At 40.2% G+C, this 17,565-nt stretch overlaps 1 protein-coding gene across 1 annotated transcript in view; it reads right to left on the bottom strand.

Moving 5' to 3' along the window:
• The window catches only part of GUCY1B1 (guanylate cyclase 1 soluble subunit beta 1), a 76,599-nt gene extending 67,131 nt beyond the window's left edge, over positions 1 to 9,468 (bottom strand). The window contains exons 1-2 of the mRNA XM_081959971.1: positions 9,380 to 9,468; positions 8,824 to 8,897 (exon numbers count right to left, since the gene is read on the bottom strand). Of these exons, the coding sequence (XP_081816097.1) occupies positions 8,824 to 8,897; positions 9,380 to 9,382 (77 nt within the window). The 5' untranslated portion in view covers positions 9,383 to 9,468. The remainder of the gene's footprint in view (positions 1 to 8,823; positions 8,898 to 9,379) is intronic.
• Positions 9,469 to 17,565: the final 8,097 nt, after the last annotated feature.

Here is a 17,565-nt window from a genome sequence, read left to right as displayed (position 1 = left end):
TTTGATATTCTTATTTAGTATGTGTGTTAGAGTTGATATTCTATATGACAATTTAATTAATATAATGAAATTAAACTCTAATTTTAAAAAAATCTACAGAACCCACTTTAAACAGCTACAAACTCAGCCACCCACTACACATTAGCAGATGCAAGCAAAGAGAGGAAAGAACTATTGTCACTGGAATCATTTCATGAAATCATGAAAATGTCTCTGTTTGTCTTGACCTCTTTCTAGTCTATGATATTGTCTGGAGAGGACTTTTTCTCAGACTAATCATGGTTACAACTTATCATAACATCACTGCCTTGATTAACAAGATGTTGAATAATAGGTTATTTCAAGTTTTCACAGAATTCAATAAAAGCAAATATCGTAAGTTGAATAATGGACTACCACTAGGATCAATGCTATCTATCCCTTGCTCTTTTTAACTTGTACATCCATGACCTGCCTGAAATTGTTTCTCAAAAATTTATCTATGCTGATGATATCAATTCCACACACCAAAAAACCAATTTCAGTGATGCAGAGATCTTAAGATCTCCAGAAACTGGACAGCTACTTCAAAAAACTGTGCCTCCAACCAACCTTAACAAAAACAGAAATAGCTACATTCCACTTTAGCAATAGGTACACAAATTACCAGCCTTTAGTGTAGTTCCAGAACTGTATTTTACAATACAGTAACTCTCCAAAATACTTGGAGATAACACTAGACAGATCACCAACCTTTCAGCAGCACCTGGAAAAAACATCTGCAAAACTGAAAAGTTGCAACAATTTACTTGAATATTTTCATGGCCGATTTCCCCTTCTGCACCATTTTTTTTAGTAAGTGCCAAATTTCAAAAATTAGGTTCTGATCACGATCAAATAAGGGTTGCGACCAAAGTTATGCAACTAATTATGGACGTGACCAGAGGTTCTACTGTACATCAAAATTATAAGCATGATCCGGCAATTGAAGTCTCATCCCACGTAAGAGGGCCACAACCCTGCCTGCCCAGTCCTGCCTGCCATTTTAACATTACTGCCCTCTATCATAACAGAATATGTTTAATTGGGGAAGTAAGATATAGTAACACTGGAAATTTTGGAAATTTGGGAAGAATTAATTTGGGAATTTGGAAAGCTAATAGAGTAAAAGTAGATGGCATCCTTATGAACTCTGAATACAAAATGACTTTAAAAAAACAAAAATATATTACTTTGATTGGAAAGTATTATCCGATTTTATTCTATTCAGAGACTGACCTTTTCACCAACATTATTTTATTTTGTAAATACTGTAAATCACCTAGATTCTTATGAAATTGGTAGTCATAAGAGAGTTTGTCTCCAATGAAATTTAAAAATTAAATTAAATGAAACCATTGTGGGCAGCATTTGGATGCAAGCGTCATTCTTATGCAAATTATCTGGGTATAAATGCAGTAGTGAAATAGATGACAACCAGTAATATGAGGTTCTATTGCAATAAGCAGAGAAATGTATGGTAGGATAATGAGAAGTAGTAAGTCTGTCAATGTTATATTTCTCAGAAAGAATAGATCTTTGTTTGGGAAATTGCAACAAGCTTCATTGTCATTACAAGTCCAATTAACTTTTTGACCAGAGTGCCTATTCCTAGCAAAGACAGCCTGGCTACTAGTATTTATTTACCACATGGGTGTCAAACTCAAGGCCCGCGGGCCAGATGCGGCCTGCGGGGTGCTTAGATTTGGCCCGCAGAGCAACCCTGGAAACAGCAAAGGACCAGCCCACGGTCTCTTCCAGCGAAAATGCGGCTCCCTTGAGCTCCATTTTCACTGGCAGAGGGTTACAGGAGGCAGTCCCAGCCAAAAACGGGGCTCGGAGGGTTGTGCGTGTTTTCACTGGCAGAGGACTAGCAAAACAAAAACAAAAAAGGAGAAATACTTCCCCTTTTTCATTTGAGGATGCAAGAAGGGACAGGAAAGGAGAAAGGAAAAGAGGAAAGATAAAGAAAAAGAAAGGAATACGGGAAGAGAGCAAGGAAATAAAAATAAGGAAAGGAGGAAGGATGGAAGAAGAAAGGAAAATGAAGAGGGAAGGAAAAAGAAGAAAAGGAAGGAGGGAGGGAAGGAAGGAAGGATATAATGAGAGTGAGGGAGGGTCTGAGGAAAGTCCTGCCTTAGCACCTGGCCACCACAGGTACCCCTGACATGAGTGACATCAAGCTGGTCATGCCCCCCTGCCCCCCTCCTGAGGTCAAACACAACCATGATGCGGCCCTCAATGAAATTGAGTTTGACATCCCTGATTTAACATATTAACAATATAGCAATACGACGACAGCTTCCCCTTCAGGACAGAGACTAATAGGAGATATGATGGGTGGTGAGAAATCAGGATGCACATTGAGTCTACAGAATATGCAGTCGACTCTGAGTATGATCCAAGAGGTGATGTTGAAAACACAGGAATCAATCACGAAAAACCACAAGGAAATCAAGAGCGAGATGGGAGAAGTAAAAGGAGATATACATAAACTGGATGGTAAAATGGGGGGAAATACTGGAAGCGATTGTTAAAAATGAACAGAAGATAAAATAATTGAAGATAGAACAGAATAAACTGAAAAGAAATTAGAAGCAACAGAAGAAATATTGATGGCCGCAAACAGAGATCTGGAGGAGGCAATAATATAGAGAAATCAGCATTTTACTTGAGGTTTCAGAATATAACAGAAAATAGAGAGGAAGACCTGCTAAACCTCATGGCAGAACTGCTGGCTGATATGGTGCAGAAAAGTAAACAAGAAATGCAAAATGACATAGATGAAATTTACAGAGTTCACACTAACTGCATGAAGACACAAACAAACAAACAAAATAGTATGGAAGAAGAAATTAAGTTGATATCAATTAATATAAACAGATTGAATTCTCTGGCCAAATGGAAACAAATGCTCTCCAAACTTCAAAAACAGAATACGGACATTACCTGATTAGAAGAGGCTTATATTAAACAACAATATGGTGGCATCCTTGAATTTCCATAAATAGGAAAATTACATTTGGCTTTGCCACAAAAAAAGAAGAGGGGTATAGCGTTATATATAAAAGAATGGTTAAAATCAAGACAAATTTACGCAGATGAAGAAGGTAGAATTTTATTAATTGAAATAATCCTAAGGCAAAAATGAATACTATTGACAGTAATATATGCACCAAATATTAATCAGAAAGAATATTACCATAATTTGAACAGAAAGATAATAGAATCAGAAGTGGAAAACATCTGTTTAGTAGGAGACCAGTGGTAGTGGACACTAAAAAGTATTGCACAACCAGTAAACAAAAATAAAAATAAGAGGAAGATACTGCCACTTTCTTTGAAATGATAGAAGAACTGAATTTAAAAGATATATGGAGAGAAACAAACCCACAGGGAAGTCAATATTTTTTTTCCAAATCCTAATAATTCATGGTCCAGGATAGATATAGTGTGGATGGATTCAGAATTGTGAAAAGATGTAGAGATAGAGATAATGCCAAATACATGGGAAATAATAATATTACAAATACTGACTGTAATGAGAACAGTATTTGCTCAAAATTGGAAGCAGAATAATATCCCTTCAGGATGCATGGATAACAAGAAAGGTACCTGAGTGTGCAGAAATGGATAGGTTGACCATGGAGCTGAGAGAGAAGAATCTGAGTATTATAGAGTGTGGAGTAGATGGTATACATGGCTGGATGATTGATGCAAAACACTGTATAAGGATTAAGTATTATCTACTATAACTACAACAACACTGTATATATCTGTAAATATTATTATACTTTAAGTGACTAAATAATATAGATTATATTAGAGGATATAGAAATGAAGCTTATGTAACTATGAATGATATTAACTAATGATACCGATACGGAAACGCTTAATGAGTGGAAAATTTAATTTACAGTTTTTTATCACTGTACTTTAACACTTTTTAAAATTATAAACTGCTTTAAGATATGACTACTTTGGACAAAATTATGTTAAATCCATTTTAAAAACCAGTGGGTAAATGTAAATATATTTTGCTTTCCTGAAAGATTATTTCTCAACAAATAATTTGCTTTGTTATTTTTAAAAGTAAATAAATCATTAACGTGCACCAAAAATACACTAAATAAGGTATATGAATTGCCTGCCTGGTTTTTGTGTGTATATTTGGGAGATGGAAGTGGCTTAAATTCAGATATTATGATTCAGATTGATTCTAATTCAGGTAAAGATGTTATACATTTTGTGTAAGTTTATTCACTTATTTACTTATTCAATTTATATGCCACCCTGATTAAAAAATCTTAGAATCTCAAAGCAATAAATAGTAACATTAAATTGGCTAAAAATTGAGAAAGCTAGGGGGAAGGGAGCAAGATGTATATGGCAGGTTGTGTGTTTAATCTTAGCCCTTTAGCTAGGTCTAGAATGGTATGCCCTCCTTGGGGCCCCAGGCCAGTTGGCAGAGTCAGTTCTTCAGTCCCCTTAGGAAAGCTGAAAGGGTAATTGCACGATCTTCCAAAGGGCAGGAGTCACAGCAGAAAAGGCTTTTCTTCTGGATCAACCAGAATTCATTGACCAACTGAGTTCACAGCATGTCCTTTCAACTGGCTTGGGTGGGACAAGCCAATCCCATTGGGGTAAAACAGTTCCTCAGATAGCCCATTGTTTAACCTTTTAAATTGCTTGAAGGATGCAACTTATCTGTTTAATTTGTATGATAGATACATAAAAAACTCCCTTTTTATGACCCTGAAATTCCTTAATTTGGGTAGAGTCAGGGCTACTGGATGAAGCTGAGTGTTTACTGGCCAGATGCCCTTCCTGATGTCACACAGAGTTTGCAGCGAATATTTTTTTTCTTTGCACCCTAGGAGAGAAACGTCTACCATTACCTAGGATTGAACTCTCAACCTTCTGAATGGGAGGCAAGTGTTTTCATCACACTGCTCTTATGATAGATGAAAAAAATCATTGTTTTAAAAAAGCTTGGGTTTTGTGCACTTATGTATGATACATATATAAGTACACAAAAATATGATTTTTGCCTTTTATAGTTTGTAAAAAAATTGAATCCTTTAAGATTTAGTTTGAAAATAAACCAGAAGGTCAGATTTGACTGACTTGGAAAGTTCAGACAAAAGAAGGTAGGTAATATAAAACAGGATACAAAAGAGTGGTTAGTCCTGCTATACAGGTTTGCTAAGCATTTGTGTGTGTATTTTTAGGTGTATTGTTTTGTTTCTGTCCTAGAAATAATGAATCTCCTGTTTCAGTTTAAACAGTATTGTTCTGGTTCACTTTGTGTAAATGAAAGAGTTGCAAAACTCTGACATTTCATGTGGGTTATATTTACCTCTTAAGAGCTAAGTCCCATAAACTCAATTACTTTTAGCAGATAATATATATTGCATTGTCAAATATTGTGTTTATGACAAATCTAACTCATTTGACAAAGGTCCCATGGAAGGACTAGAGGAACTACATGGTGAAATAGCTAAATGGACCTCTCTTTTTGCATCTCTAGTTAATTAAATTACTGTAGTGTAATTCAGTTTAATATTATGCCTGCCATAACACAGATTTAATTAAGAAAATGGAAATATATATTTGTCATAGGCAGAGGTTAAAGTTGGGCATGCTACTTCATCACTATTACATTAATCATAAGGAAAACAACACTATAAAAGACAAGGACCCTATAGGAGACACATATTTACTTTCTTAAAGAACAATATGTGATATAAACAGAACTCTACTACTGGCAGCACAAATCATTTGCTATCTCTTTGTAAAAATTTACCTGAAACACAAAATTATGGCTTCAGGGGTGAAATACTACCGGGAGAACCCATAGCAGACATTTGGCCTGGATCGCCGAACCGGTAGGGACCGCTGGCTGGCCATGCCTCTGAACCAGTCCCCCGGTCGCCGCTCACTCACCCCACCCCACCCAGTCTCAGCTTTCCTCCGTCCCAACCTGCCTCCCTTACTCCCTTCCCTGCTGCCCGCAGCCCTGCCATGCTGTGTGGAAGGTAGGCAAGCATGTCAGGGCCAGCTGGCTGTGGGAAGGGAGCTAACAGCCTACTCCCTTCCCTGCAGCCCTGCCATGCTTGCCTGCCTTTCATGCAGCCTTCCTGGTGTCCCCGTGGAGAGCTTGCGAAGGCAGGTAAGTGGAAGGCTGCGTGGTTGGCAGGCAAGCATGTCAGGGTTGGCCAGCCACAGGGAAGGAAGCTAGCAGCCTACTCCCTTCCCTGCAGTCCTGCACTGCCAGTGGTGGTGAGGGGGGAAGAGCTTGCCTGGGCTCTCCGCCATCCCAGAACTGTGTTGCGCTGGGGAGTTCTCCTGCAGACATGCCCAGCGCCAGCAGAGGGGAGGGAGGGAGGGGGAGAGAGAGGAAGAAAAAAGAGAAGAAAGAAAAAGAAGAAAAGAAAGAGAAAGAAAGAAAGAAAAAGAAAGCAAATTGACACACACCATGAAAACATGGCCAGACCGCAAACTCGGAGCCAAACCAAACCCGGGATGTTACACCACAGCCATCTGCTCAGGACATTACATCACAGAACTCAGGAGGTTACAACGCAAAGGCTCAAGATGTTACAACGCAGCCAACCCCACAGGAGGTTGCAGCACAGGATATCACTACAAAAGAGCTCAGGATGTCATCACACAGCCCATTACCCAGGTCATTACAACACAAAAGAACAATAGGCACACAGCCAGTACCTCAGCCACACAGGATGTTACGAAACAGCCGACTAATTTGCAAATATCAACTCCATCAACTAATCAAGATGTTACAACACAGCCAACCAATCCGCTTACAGCAACAAAGCCAGCACTCCACACACACCAATATTTGTAGAAAGATGACAGCTCTGATCACGCTTTGCTCGCACAAGTACAGAGCCGAAGGCACCAGTATGAAGATGGCAAGTGGGACCTCATTGAAACGTCGCCAAGATACTCTCAATCTTACACGGGAAAAGACCCAAATGCGCCAAGACCTGCATACCTGTACCTGTGAAAATCTACGAAAACAAATACATATACATACATACATACACATACACATATACATACATACATACATACATACATACATACATACATACATACATATTCCTGTCAGTTAAGAAGTGGCATTCAATTATGGTAAAGGGAAAGAAAAAGATGTAAAAAGGGTCTAGAAAAGACCCTTAAGCTTGTTACTTAAAACCTATAGCCAGTTGCCATATTTGCAAGCAACATGTTAAAATAATATCTTTTTTTACTCTTTTTCCATATATTTTTGGGTTGTGTTGGCTTTGTGATATTGGATAGTTTACATACATTGGTTTTAATATAGCAATCGGGCTATGCTAATAATTTTTGAACATTAATATTTAACAAAAGCACAGCTATAAGTTTGCATATATAACATACAGCATGTAATTCTAGCACAATACTTCTATAAATCTGTGGAAAATTATACCTAATCACTTGCCCCACATAAGGTCCATTTTAGATTATCCAACACCAATTTTATTAAAGCTCATTTAAGATTTCCCAGCAACAAAAAATTTGTGATGAACATGTATTGATTTTTGCAGGCCCAGAGCAACCAATTCCTCAAAAAATACTAAATTATCAGGAACAATATTAAGAATAATTGAAATTAGGAATAATAATTTCCCTGCTCAAGTTACATACCAATTTTATGCTTAATGGAATAATGCTTATATTAGACTTAATAATAAATATAACCTTAAAATAGTGCACAGTGTGAACGCTTTTGCATTCTACAGAATTCTTCTTAGAATAATAGGATGGATGGCTCTCTTTTGCTGGCTTGTTTGTATCCACATATACTGTAAGTACACAAGTTGTTTTGTATTTAGCATCTATAAAGGCATATGGCAAACCTGCAAGTTTGAATTTTAAGTTGATCCTAATAAAATTATGGACATAACTACTGCTGATGTGATTAAAGTACCAGTCCAGAAGCTGGAGAGCATGAGTTCTAGTTCAATCATAGGCACAAAGCCAGTTGCATGATCTTGGGCCAGTCTCTTTCTCTCAGCTCTGGAAGGAGGCAATGACAACCTACTTTTGCAATCTTGCCAAGAAAATTGCAGGGGCTTGTCCAGACAGTGGCCAGGAGTCAAGACTAACTCAAAAGCACCAAAAAGCATGTTCTGTGTCTTTCTGACACAGGTTTTAGGTTTATATATTGTTTTTGCAAACCTAATGCATATTTATTTAAGAGATTAAGAGGTCCTCTTGCTTGAAAAATTCATGAAGCAAGAAGTCCTCTTTCCTGAAAAATAGTTGTTATAACAAGAATGCTAAAAAGATGTTATTCATCCTCTCCCCCATGGAGATTCTCAACCCTAGAAGTTTTGGCTGCCTATTTTGTTTTTCCCATCAACTTTGAGGTCAGAGTCAGCCATGAAAAAGGGTAACCTCTTCCCATAAGCGATTGAGTGCCAAGCTGCTCTCACCTCCTCTTTCTCCCCTTAGGGAACTAAGAGTCTTCCGCCAGAACTTCACTCTCTCCTGCACCCTTCAGAGCGTGAGAACCAGGCAAAGCGATGGCCTAGAGAGAGTCCCACCAGCGGAAGCAGCCTCATTCTTCAGCTCCACTAGGCATGAGACAAGGAGGAGGAAGAGCCTACCAAAAACTTTCACCCTGCTTCCTGATAAGAAACAAGGAAGCAGAGCCAGTTCCAGTGGGGGGACCGGACAGTGTTTTTCTATGCACACAACATTTGGCCCTGGGGGTTTTCAGGTGAAGCTGAAGTCCAGATGGCTTCTACTTACTTGATGTCTTCCCAGACTTCGGGGCCGTAATTTCGAATCACCAGCAGCTCCAGGGCGTGATTGACAAAACCATACTGTCAAAGATAAAAGGCGGGGAAAAGTCTTTTGTGGCTACAAGGCTTTGGAGCACTCAAGGGTAGCAAAGGGCAAGAGGGAGGAGATGGATGGAAACGTGAGACAAACCCAGATTGGGTTCCAAAAAATAATAGGTGGCAAATCTGGCAACTGCCCCTTCACCTACTCCAGGTATTTAATGCTTATTCAAGACCATTTTGAATGCCCCACTGAAGGCGGAGCTATTAAAATTTGCACAGAAGGACAGGGGGGGAAGGGCAATGCGAGGGGCAATCCGGACTAGGGCGGATAGGAAGGAACAGGGTGGGCCGCTGCAACCCTCCGCCTGCACCCCTTTTCTCCTTCGGAGCTCTTCTCTTCCTATCTTCTCCCCCTTCATCTCCCACTTCAGCACCGCGCATCTTTCTCTTCCCCACCTTTAGTGCTAAAGACGACCCAGCACCCTCCGACGGGCCCTGGGAAGCGTCGCCTTGACACTCACCATCGCGCCTGCGGTCTACCCCTCCCCGGCTTCGCGGGGATAACGTTCCAGCAGCGGCTTAGCGAGGCAAAGACTGAAGAAGAGCAAGTAAGCAGCAGCTCGGCGCGCCAGCCGCCTCCGCGGCCACTCTCTGATTGTCACCGAGCCGTAGCCAATCGCAAGATCAGCCAGGAGGGTGACTTCCAATCAGAAGCAGAGGAGGAATTTGGGTGCTCTCCTGGCTCCGGGCGGGGGACGAGAGAGGCCGGGGGAGGAAAATTGATTAGAAGGCAGGAGAATGCGGCCCGACTTATACAAAACTCCCTCGACTGTGGCAGAGAGAAGGAGAAGATACGAAATCTCGCATTTAAGTGCTCACGTGCGATGCCTCCTATGCTGTGAGAACAGGATCTTCCCCGTTGCGTACACTCACGCCGCTTTCCCCAGTAATCTTAGATGCTGCCCGGTCGCCTTAGTTACCTGTTTGCCTTTTTTCTGATTGATACACAGATGTACTTTTCTAGAAATTGAATTTTTTCTTGCAGGGAAACTCACTCTACTCTATTTCATTTCCTTGGCTGCACTTGAATGGAGTCGATTTTAGCCATGGTTTCCCCTCCAGGAAGTACAGCAATATACATTCTTGTAATGGAAATCGGTTACATTTTTATTTATTTATTAAATTTGTTCGCCGCCCATCTTGGCACAAGGATACTCTGGGGGGCTTGCAACGTTAAAATGAAAATGTGAATCTATGAATAAATATATAAAATCACATTAAAATTAAAAATACCAGTTATAACTAAAGATGGGGAGGAAAGGAGGAGACTATGGGGGAGAGGAGGGAACTGCTATCACCAGTGTGAAATTTCCCCATTGGGGCCACAAGCCAACTGGCAATGCCAGATCCTAAGGCTTTTGCGGAAGTCTAATTCTCTGATGCAACAAGCTCGTGGATGGTGTCTGTGTTGATCCTTAGATATTCTGCCCCATCAAGAACTGGACATTACATATTGTCCCTTTACAGTCTCTTACAGTTCATGTCAGTTGCCAATTGACAACAAAGATGTGGATTCTATTGTAGCTTAGATCTAGTTAATAATTGTATAGGAAAGAGCCAATCTGACAGCACTCAGCTGAAATTATAATTATACTGAATGACCAGGATTAACACCAGCATGGACTGTTTCCAACGAAAAAGGGGGAAATGCTGTGATTATTACAAATTGCTCCATCATTAAAGTGAACATTAAAAACTGGACTAAAAACCATAACATTTTCAAAAAATATATCTGTACATAGATGAGAATAAAACAAGGATAAGGAATATGAGCCACTTCATTACTCAATTACAACAATTACTCAATTACAGGGGAGGGGCTTCCCAAACATCATGTTGTGGGAAGCCCCCCCACCCTTGCCCGCCGCCTAGAGAATGAGTATTTTGGAGAATATTAAAAGAGGCAGAATATTATATTTCCTCAAAGGAGAAATGGAGAAAAATATTAACAAAGGCAGAAAGTAGCCCCATAGCCTCAAGCAGAAGCCTCAAGTCTTCAGAGATGGATAGTTTGGTGCCCTCTTAATGGGCCAGCCTATTCATAAACAAAAACGCCTTCACCCAGAGTTGATGGGATTAAGAATTTACATTTCCCCAAGGAAATGGCATGACATTTAGGACATGGATGGATTTACCCACTTTTGCTATTAGAATAGCAAAAGACGAAAGCTTGCTACATTGTATGTACAACCCCCTGGAGCATCTTAAACATAAAACTCCAGAAACCTATAAAGATTCATGCACTCATTCAGCCATTTTGTCAGCCACGCCAGAAAAATTGCTGTTGTCAATGAAGTTTCTGGAAACCAAATAAACCACCTTTCCTTGCAGCCAGTTGGCCTCCATTTTATTTCCACTGCCTTTCTCCCATCTTGGAACCAGACTGGATTTTTCTTCCTACAATGGAGTATAGTGAGGAATATTGGTAACTATAATAGAACAATATTTTGAGATCCATGGTTTACCCACCCACTGGAGTGCCAAATGTTTCAAAAACATTTCTTAAGGTCTTATTCAAAATGTTTCCTTCTGCCACTCCACGTCTTCTGAGATCCATTTTAAAATTGCAGCAATGTACTGTACTGTACTGTCTTGCAAAAGGTATCAGAAATGTTTGATGTTATATTGAAAAATTGTATCAAATATGGCTAAATGCCTCTTGGGATAAATAAATCAGTTGAGAAATGAAATCGGTGTCTTCTACTTTTTTTGATAAAGATATTGAGTACAATGATTGATCCAAAGCAATAATGTGAATTCAGAGATATGTTAATATTGGACATTTAATTATACTGTAGTTATTAACTTCTATGAAATATAAAAGCAAAAACTGTAAACTTTTAGATATGTTTTGATGCTGCTGCAAAATTAGCCCTTATCAGAATTATCCCAGTTTGTCATTATCTAAATTTATTACATTTTATTGCAAATTATGGTTTAATTCAAGTCACTCCCTTCCAAAATGCAATTTATTGGTAAATAAAATGAATTATGAATCCAAATTTTCACTGCACCCAGGTTGCAATTGACTAAAAACAAGTTATTTGATTAAAAATCTGCAAAACAGAGCCAAACTACACATCCACTATGCAAAAAGTGACATAATCTGTCAGCGACATCTGATCAAATAAAATGTTATTTACGATCAGTTTGTTCTTGGAATATAACATAATCAGATGATTTTGCCAGGCTGATTCACAATTTTTCATGGATTTTGATTTTGAGGTGTTTCTCACAGGCCTATATTTATAATTCTTTAAATGTTCATACAAAATATCTTCACTATGAAGCCAACACACTGTGTGTGTGTGTGTGTGTGTGTGTGTGTGTGTGTGTGTGTGAGAGAGAGAGAGAGAGAGAGAGAGAGAGAGAGAGAGAGAGAGAGAGAGACTGTCCATCCATCCATATAAATTGATTCCTATTTCTACAAGAAATGAATCAGAGAGAAAGAATATGGTGGGAGGAGCTCTTTTGACAACAGTATTCCCATCCCTCAAAATGGCACTACTCCATTTTCTCTACACATCTTCAACTGACTAAACTAAATCAACCTGAAGTAATCAGACAGTCTGGATTTTAATGCAATGTATTGTAATTCTACACTGAGCCGTGGTGGCACAATGGTTAGAATATAGTACAGTACTGCAGTCTAACTCACTGCTCACTTTGGGAATTCGATTCTGAAAGGCTCAAGGTTCACTCAGCCTTCCATCCTTCCGTGGTTGGTAAAATGAGGACCTAGATTGTTGGGGGCAATATGTTGATTCTGTAAACTGTATAGAGAGGGCTGTAAAGTACTGTGAAGCGGTATACAGTATGAGGCTAAGCGTTTTTACTATTGATATTGCTACTTAGCCATCCTCAAATACTGCAACTCTCCAGGTCAATACTTTTAAATCAGTCATGTCTATAACTATTCAATCTGTTATCTAGAGAGAATTGTAGCTTCCCAAAATATATTACCTGGTTAGTCATCCAGTGTTTTCAAATGATAAATTTGAACTTGATTTCTTCTACACAGAAATCATTATCTGTAGAGGTATTCCTCAAGTTACAACCACAATTGAGCCCAGAATTTATGTTGCTAAGTGAGAAATGTAAATGGTCGCTAAATGAACTCTACTGTCAAGATTAGATATCTATTTGGACTTTCCTTGTACTCCATCCATTACCTATTGTATGTGTAGTACAATAAAATTGAACACTTGCTGTCATCTTTTGCCAGCTTTTTAATTAAAAGTCAATATTGAAAATATTTTAGCTGATTATTTTACTTTATTATTTTTATTTCAAATGTGCTGTCTAATCAAGCTACATACTTCTCCAAGGGGAATTATCTTTTCTGTCCTTTTATGGGTGAATTTCTGCTATGAACACAACATAATAAAATTGAGTAGTATCACAGACAAAGCTGGTGTTCTCTGATATGTTCTTTCTGAGCTAGTTGGTGAAATGTCTTTTTTCTTTCCTACCCTTCAACCAGAGATGAAACCTTATTTATTTCACAATTTCCAGAGATGTTTTCTAACTATGTGCAAGTTATTCCCAAGGCCAGATATTTCTAATTCAGAGCAAGTTGTTTAAAAATTATTTCAGCAGCCACTACCATGTTTTCCCGAAAATAAGACCCACCAAACAAGCCTGAGCCTGATATTTTGGGGTGGGCCTAATAGAAGCCCTACCCCAGTGGTGGGTTCCGGATCCCGGTGCAACTGGTACGGTGCAACGGGGTCGAGCGTCCACCACATGCATGTGCGCATGCATACTTACCGCCCGCGATACTCCGCGACTGCTCCGCGATGCTCCAGCTACTTGGCAGAGCATTGCGCAGGCGCCATACACTCCGTGCGCTTGCGCGAAAGCCCCGATCAGCTCAAATACAGGTAAGGAACACAGGTAGGCCCTCCGGAGCATCGGACCGGAATGGTACCTGGTGCTCCCGGCAGGACCAGTACGCTCGGACTGGGGCGTACTGGTCGTATCCCACCACTGCCCTACCCACAAAATATGCCCGGGCAATGGATTTGGCCAGCACGAGAGCCAGTTCCTTGGCGCAGTACAAGTGTGGAGGAAGGGGGGAGAAGACAGGTGATCCGGATGTGCTCTGCGGCTGCCTGTCTCACAGGAGGCTCATGGGAGGCTTGCACAGTGGCACCAGCAGCAGGTAGAGGCAGAGGCATGAGCGATGGGGGAAGGCAGGCGATCCCAACACCCACACATGTGTTTGTTTGGTATGGCCGCAGGCAAGTCAAGAGATGGTGGGACAGAGTGGGCCATGTATTGGGATCACCTCTGCCTCCACCTGGCTCTGCTGTGTACTTTTCACCCAGAGGGTGACGAAGCTTTAGCTGCTTGCAAAGTGGACACTTTGAAACAGAGCTAATGATTCAGTTTCAAACCATCCTCTTTGCAAACTACATGAAGCTTTTGAATCTCTATCATTTCTCCATCCAGGCAAAAAGTATTAGGTCGCCCGGATGGAGAAATGAAGGAGATTCAAAAGCTTCATGTGCTTGCAAATGGGATGGTTTGAAACAGAATGATTAGCTCTGTTTCAACACATCCCATTTGTAAGCAGACAAAGCTTTGCCTCCCTCTGGGTGAAGTGTTTGGGCAACTACCACTGGTCCCACCTCTCCGTCCCACGGTCTGCTTGCCCACTGCCTCATTTGGGGCCAACCTCTCAGCACATCCTGGCCTCCACCTGTCCTGCCGGGAGAGCAGAGTCCCTGAGTGGCGCCGCAGTCAAGAAGTGTCCCGGCAGCAGCTGGGCCAGCAGGCATGGTAGAGGCTGGGGCGTGCTGAGAACTTGGCCCGTTGCAAACAGTGGGATGAACAGAGTCAGGCAGAAGTAGCTGCACTCCTGCCCAGACTCAATGCCTCCTGTACTTAAAAAAAAGACCTCCCTGAAAATAAGCCTTAGTGCTTATTTTCAAGCCCAAAAGTCTTATTTTCGGGAAAACGTGGTATCAAAACTATATAAAATATATGCAAGGGTTAATTGGGTTGTGTTCATGTATATAAGGATATGAGGTTTGAGTAGATATAAAGGAAAAGGAAAGTTTGTCTTCACTTGCTGGCATAAGCAGAAAAGCTACTCTGCTGTCAGCTCTGAAACCTCCGAAGCCCAGGGGACATATAGTTAGAGGAGTGTTTACTTTATTCCAAATTCCTGAACAGTTTATTATTTCTTTGACTGTATGTCTAACCTCATGTTCCAACATAACTGCATATTTAACATTCAGATCTACCCTTTGTAGTTAGGAGAGAAACATCTTGAATTGTTGTATTTGGGTACTATGGAGCATTCATAGCATTGGGTTATGTTTGTATATGCCTCAACAAGCATATAAATGGAATTTAATGGCACTGAGAGTTATACAGTGCAAAGAAAATGTTGAATGTGACTGAAACAGACTGCATATAGGAAAGCAGTAAGGTTTTTTCCCCTTTTTCTAGTTCTTCTGAATAGTAATAGTGCAGATCATAATTTCTGATGAAAACTGGAAAGATTTATGATAAGATCTAACTTATAATAGTGAATAGCTAAGATTTATCAAACGATAGATATTGGCATTTTCTATGCTACCTAATAGCCACAGAATCATTTCTTCTGTGATCATTGTTAGGATCCATAGTAAAACATCCAAATCAAATGTCTACTGCTTAAAGAAACCCACCACTTCCTATTGAAGTGATTTTTACTTTAACTTTCCACCAGAATATGCCTTCTGGTACCTTAAAACCATTATTTTTTGTCCTCCAAGCTGGATAAAATCCTCCCCTCCGTTCCTCCAGCTTCAGCCTGTGTTTACATCTGTTTTTTAAAAAAAACTTACTACATATTAACATTGGTATGATTGTACTGTAACTTCACACAGAATTCTAAATCCTAAGTGGAACCCGCATGTGAAACTGGCTTGTATCGAAAATGTGCCTTTCCAGCAAGTGAATAGTAAGTCTAGAAGTCATCCTGAGATTTTCCAAAGCATTATTTAATCAAGGGACCCTAAAATTCAAACATTTTTACAAATGACTATTGGTGTTGCTTCGTAATGTCATTGATTTGTTCCATTTATACACTAGACCTGAAACCATATTTTAAAGCATCCCAACAATTTTTATATCATATCAGAAGAAAAAATAAGGCTAAAGATACGTTGTTTTTAAAACTGAAATACTGGAGCTATTGTTTATAGGAAGAGGAAAAGTAGTGATGCAAGATGTTTCAGTAATCTATCTACATGGAATGCCTAACAGAGAATCACTGGGAAAGGGACCTCAAAAGTTTTCTAAGCAACCCCCTGCTTAAGACAGGAGACTTACACCATCCAAATCAAATCATTATTTAGTCTATTTTTGAAAACCTCCAGTGATGAAACATACACAACTCTGGGAGGCAAGCTATTGCACTGATTAACTGTTCTCACTGTCAGAAAATTTCTCCTTGCTTCTAGGTTGGATCCCTTTAACAAGGTTTCCCGTTACTTCTTGTCCTGCCCTCTGGTGCTTTGGAGAATAAATCAATCCCCTCTTCCCTGTTACAGTCCCTCAGATACTGGAATTCAGCTATCATGTCATCCCTAATCCTTCTCATTGTTAGGCTAGGCATAGTGTACCTAGCTCTCTCAGCTGTTCATCAAATGAATTAGCTTCCAGACTTCTTCTCTGCAGAATTTCCAGGTTTTATATATTTCATAAATATCTATATAATTTGTACTGTACTAATCGCTAATTTCTTTCAATTTCTCCTTACTTTTGCAGAATTAGGCAATTTTCTGACTTTGATCCTTTGATACAAATACAAGGAAGAGAAGAAACAATACAAATATAATGGAATACAAATACAAATATGCATGTCCCATTAGTCACACATTTGTGAAATGCATTATATATGACTGAAATGTGTTATATGATCGAAATGTATTATATATGATCTAAAATATCTAATTCTCTGCATCATTAAATATACTATTCTTTTATTACCATGTGCCATCAATTTTTTCCTCATTTCAATGCCTCTGAAAATCAGCTATACATGGACTAGAACCCTGATGGCGAACCTATGGCATGCGTGCCACAGGTGGCATGCGGAGCCATTTGTCAGGGCAATGCGAGGCGTTGCCCTTTCAGCTGGCCAGCTGATTTAGGTCCCTTGAGACAAAAACCGCCCTTACGGGCAAACTGGAAGTTCAGGAACGGACTTCTGCTTTGCTCATAGGGCCAGTTTTAGCCCTCCAGCGCCTTCAGGGACTTTCAGGAGGCCTCCCTGAAGGCTCCCGAGGGCTAAAACTGGCCCTACGAGCAACCCAGGACATTCCCGAACTTCCGGTTTGCCCATAGGGTCGTTATTTGCCCTCCGGAGTCTTCAAGGAGGCCTCCTGAAAGTCTCTGAAGCACCGGAGGGCTAAAACTGGCCCTACGAGCAAACCGGAAGTCTGTTCCCAAACTTCCGGTTTGCCCCTGGGGCCGGTTTTTCACACTCCAGAAGCTCCAGGGAAGGCGAGGGAGGCTGTTTTTGCCCTTCCCAGGCTCCTATAAAGCCTCTGGAGCCTGGGGAGGGTGAAAAAAGCATGCCAAAAATGGGGGGGAGCACTGATTGTACATGCATGCACACTGGGGTCGTGCGCAAGCATTATGGGTGTGG

The sequence above is a fragment of the Natrix helvetica genome (assembly GCF_964273705.1).
Source record: "Natrix helvetica genome assembly, chromosome: 7".
Classification (NCBI taxonomy): Eukaryota; Metazoa; Chordata; class Lepidosauria; order Squamata; family Natricidae; genus Natrix; species Natrix helvetica.
The sequence above is the reverse complement of the archived record's forward strand: the minus strand, read 5'-3'. Positions and strand labels throughout refer to the sequence as shown.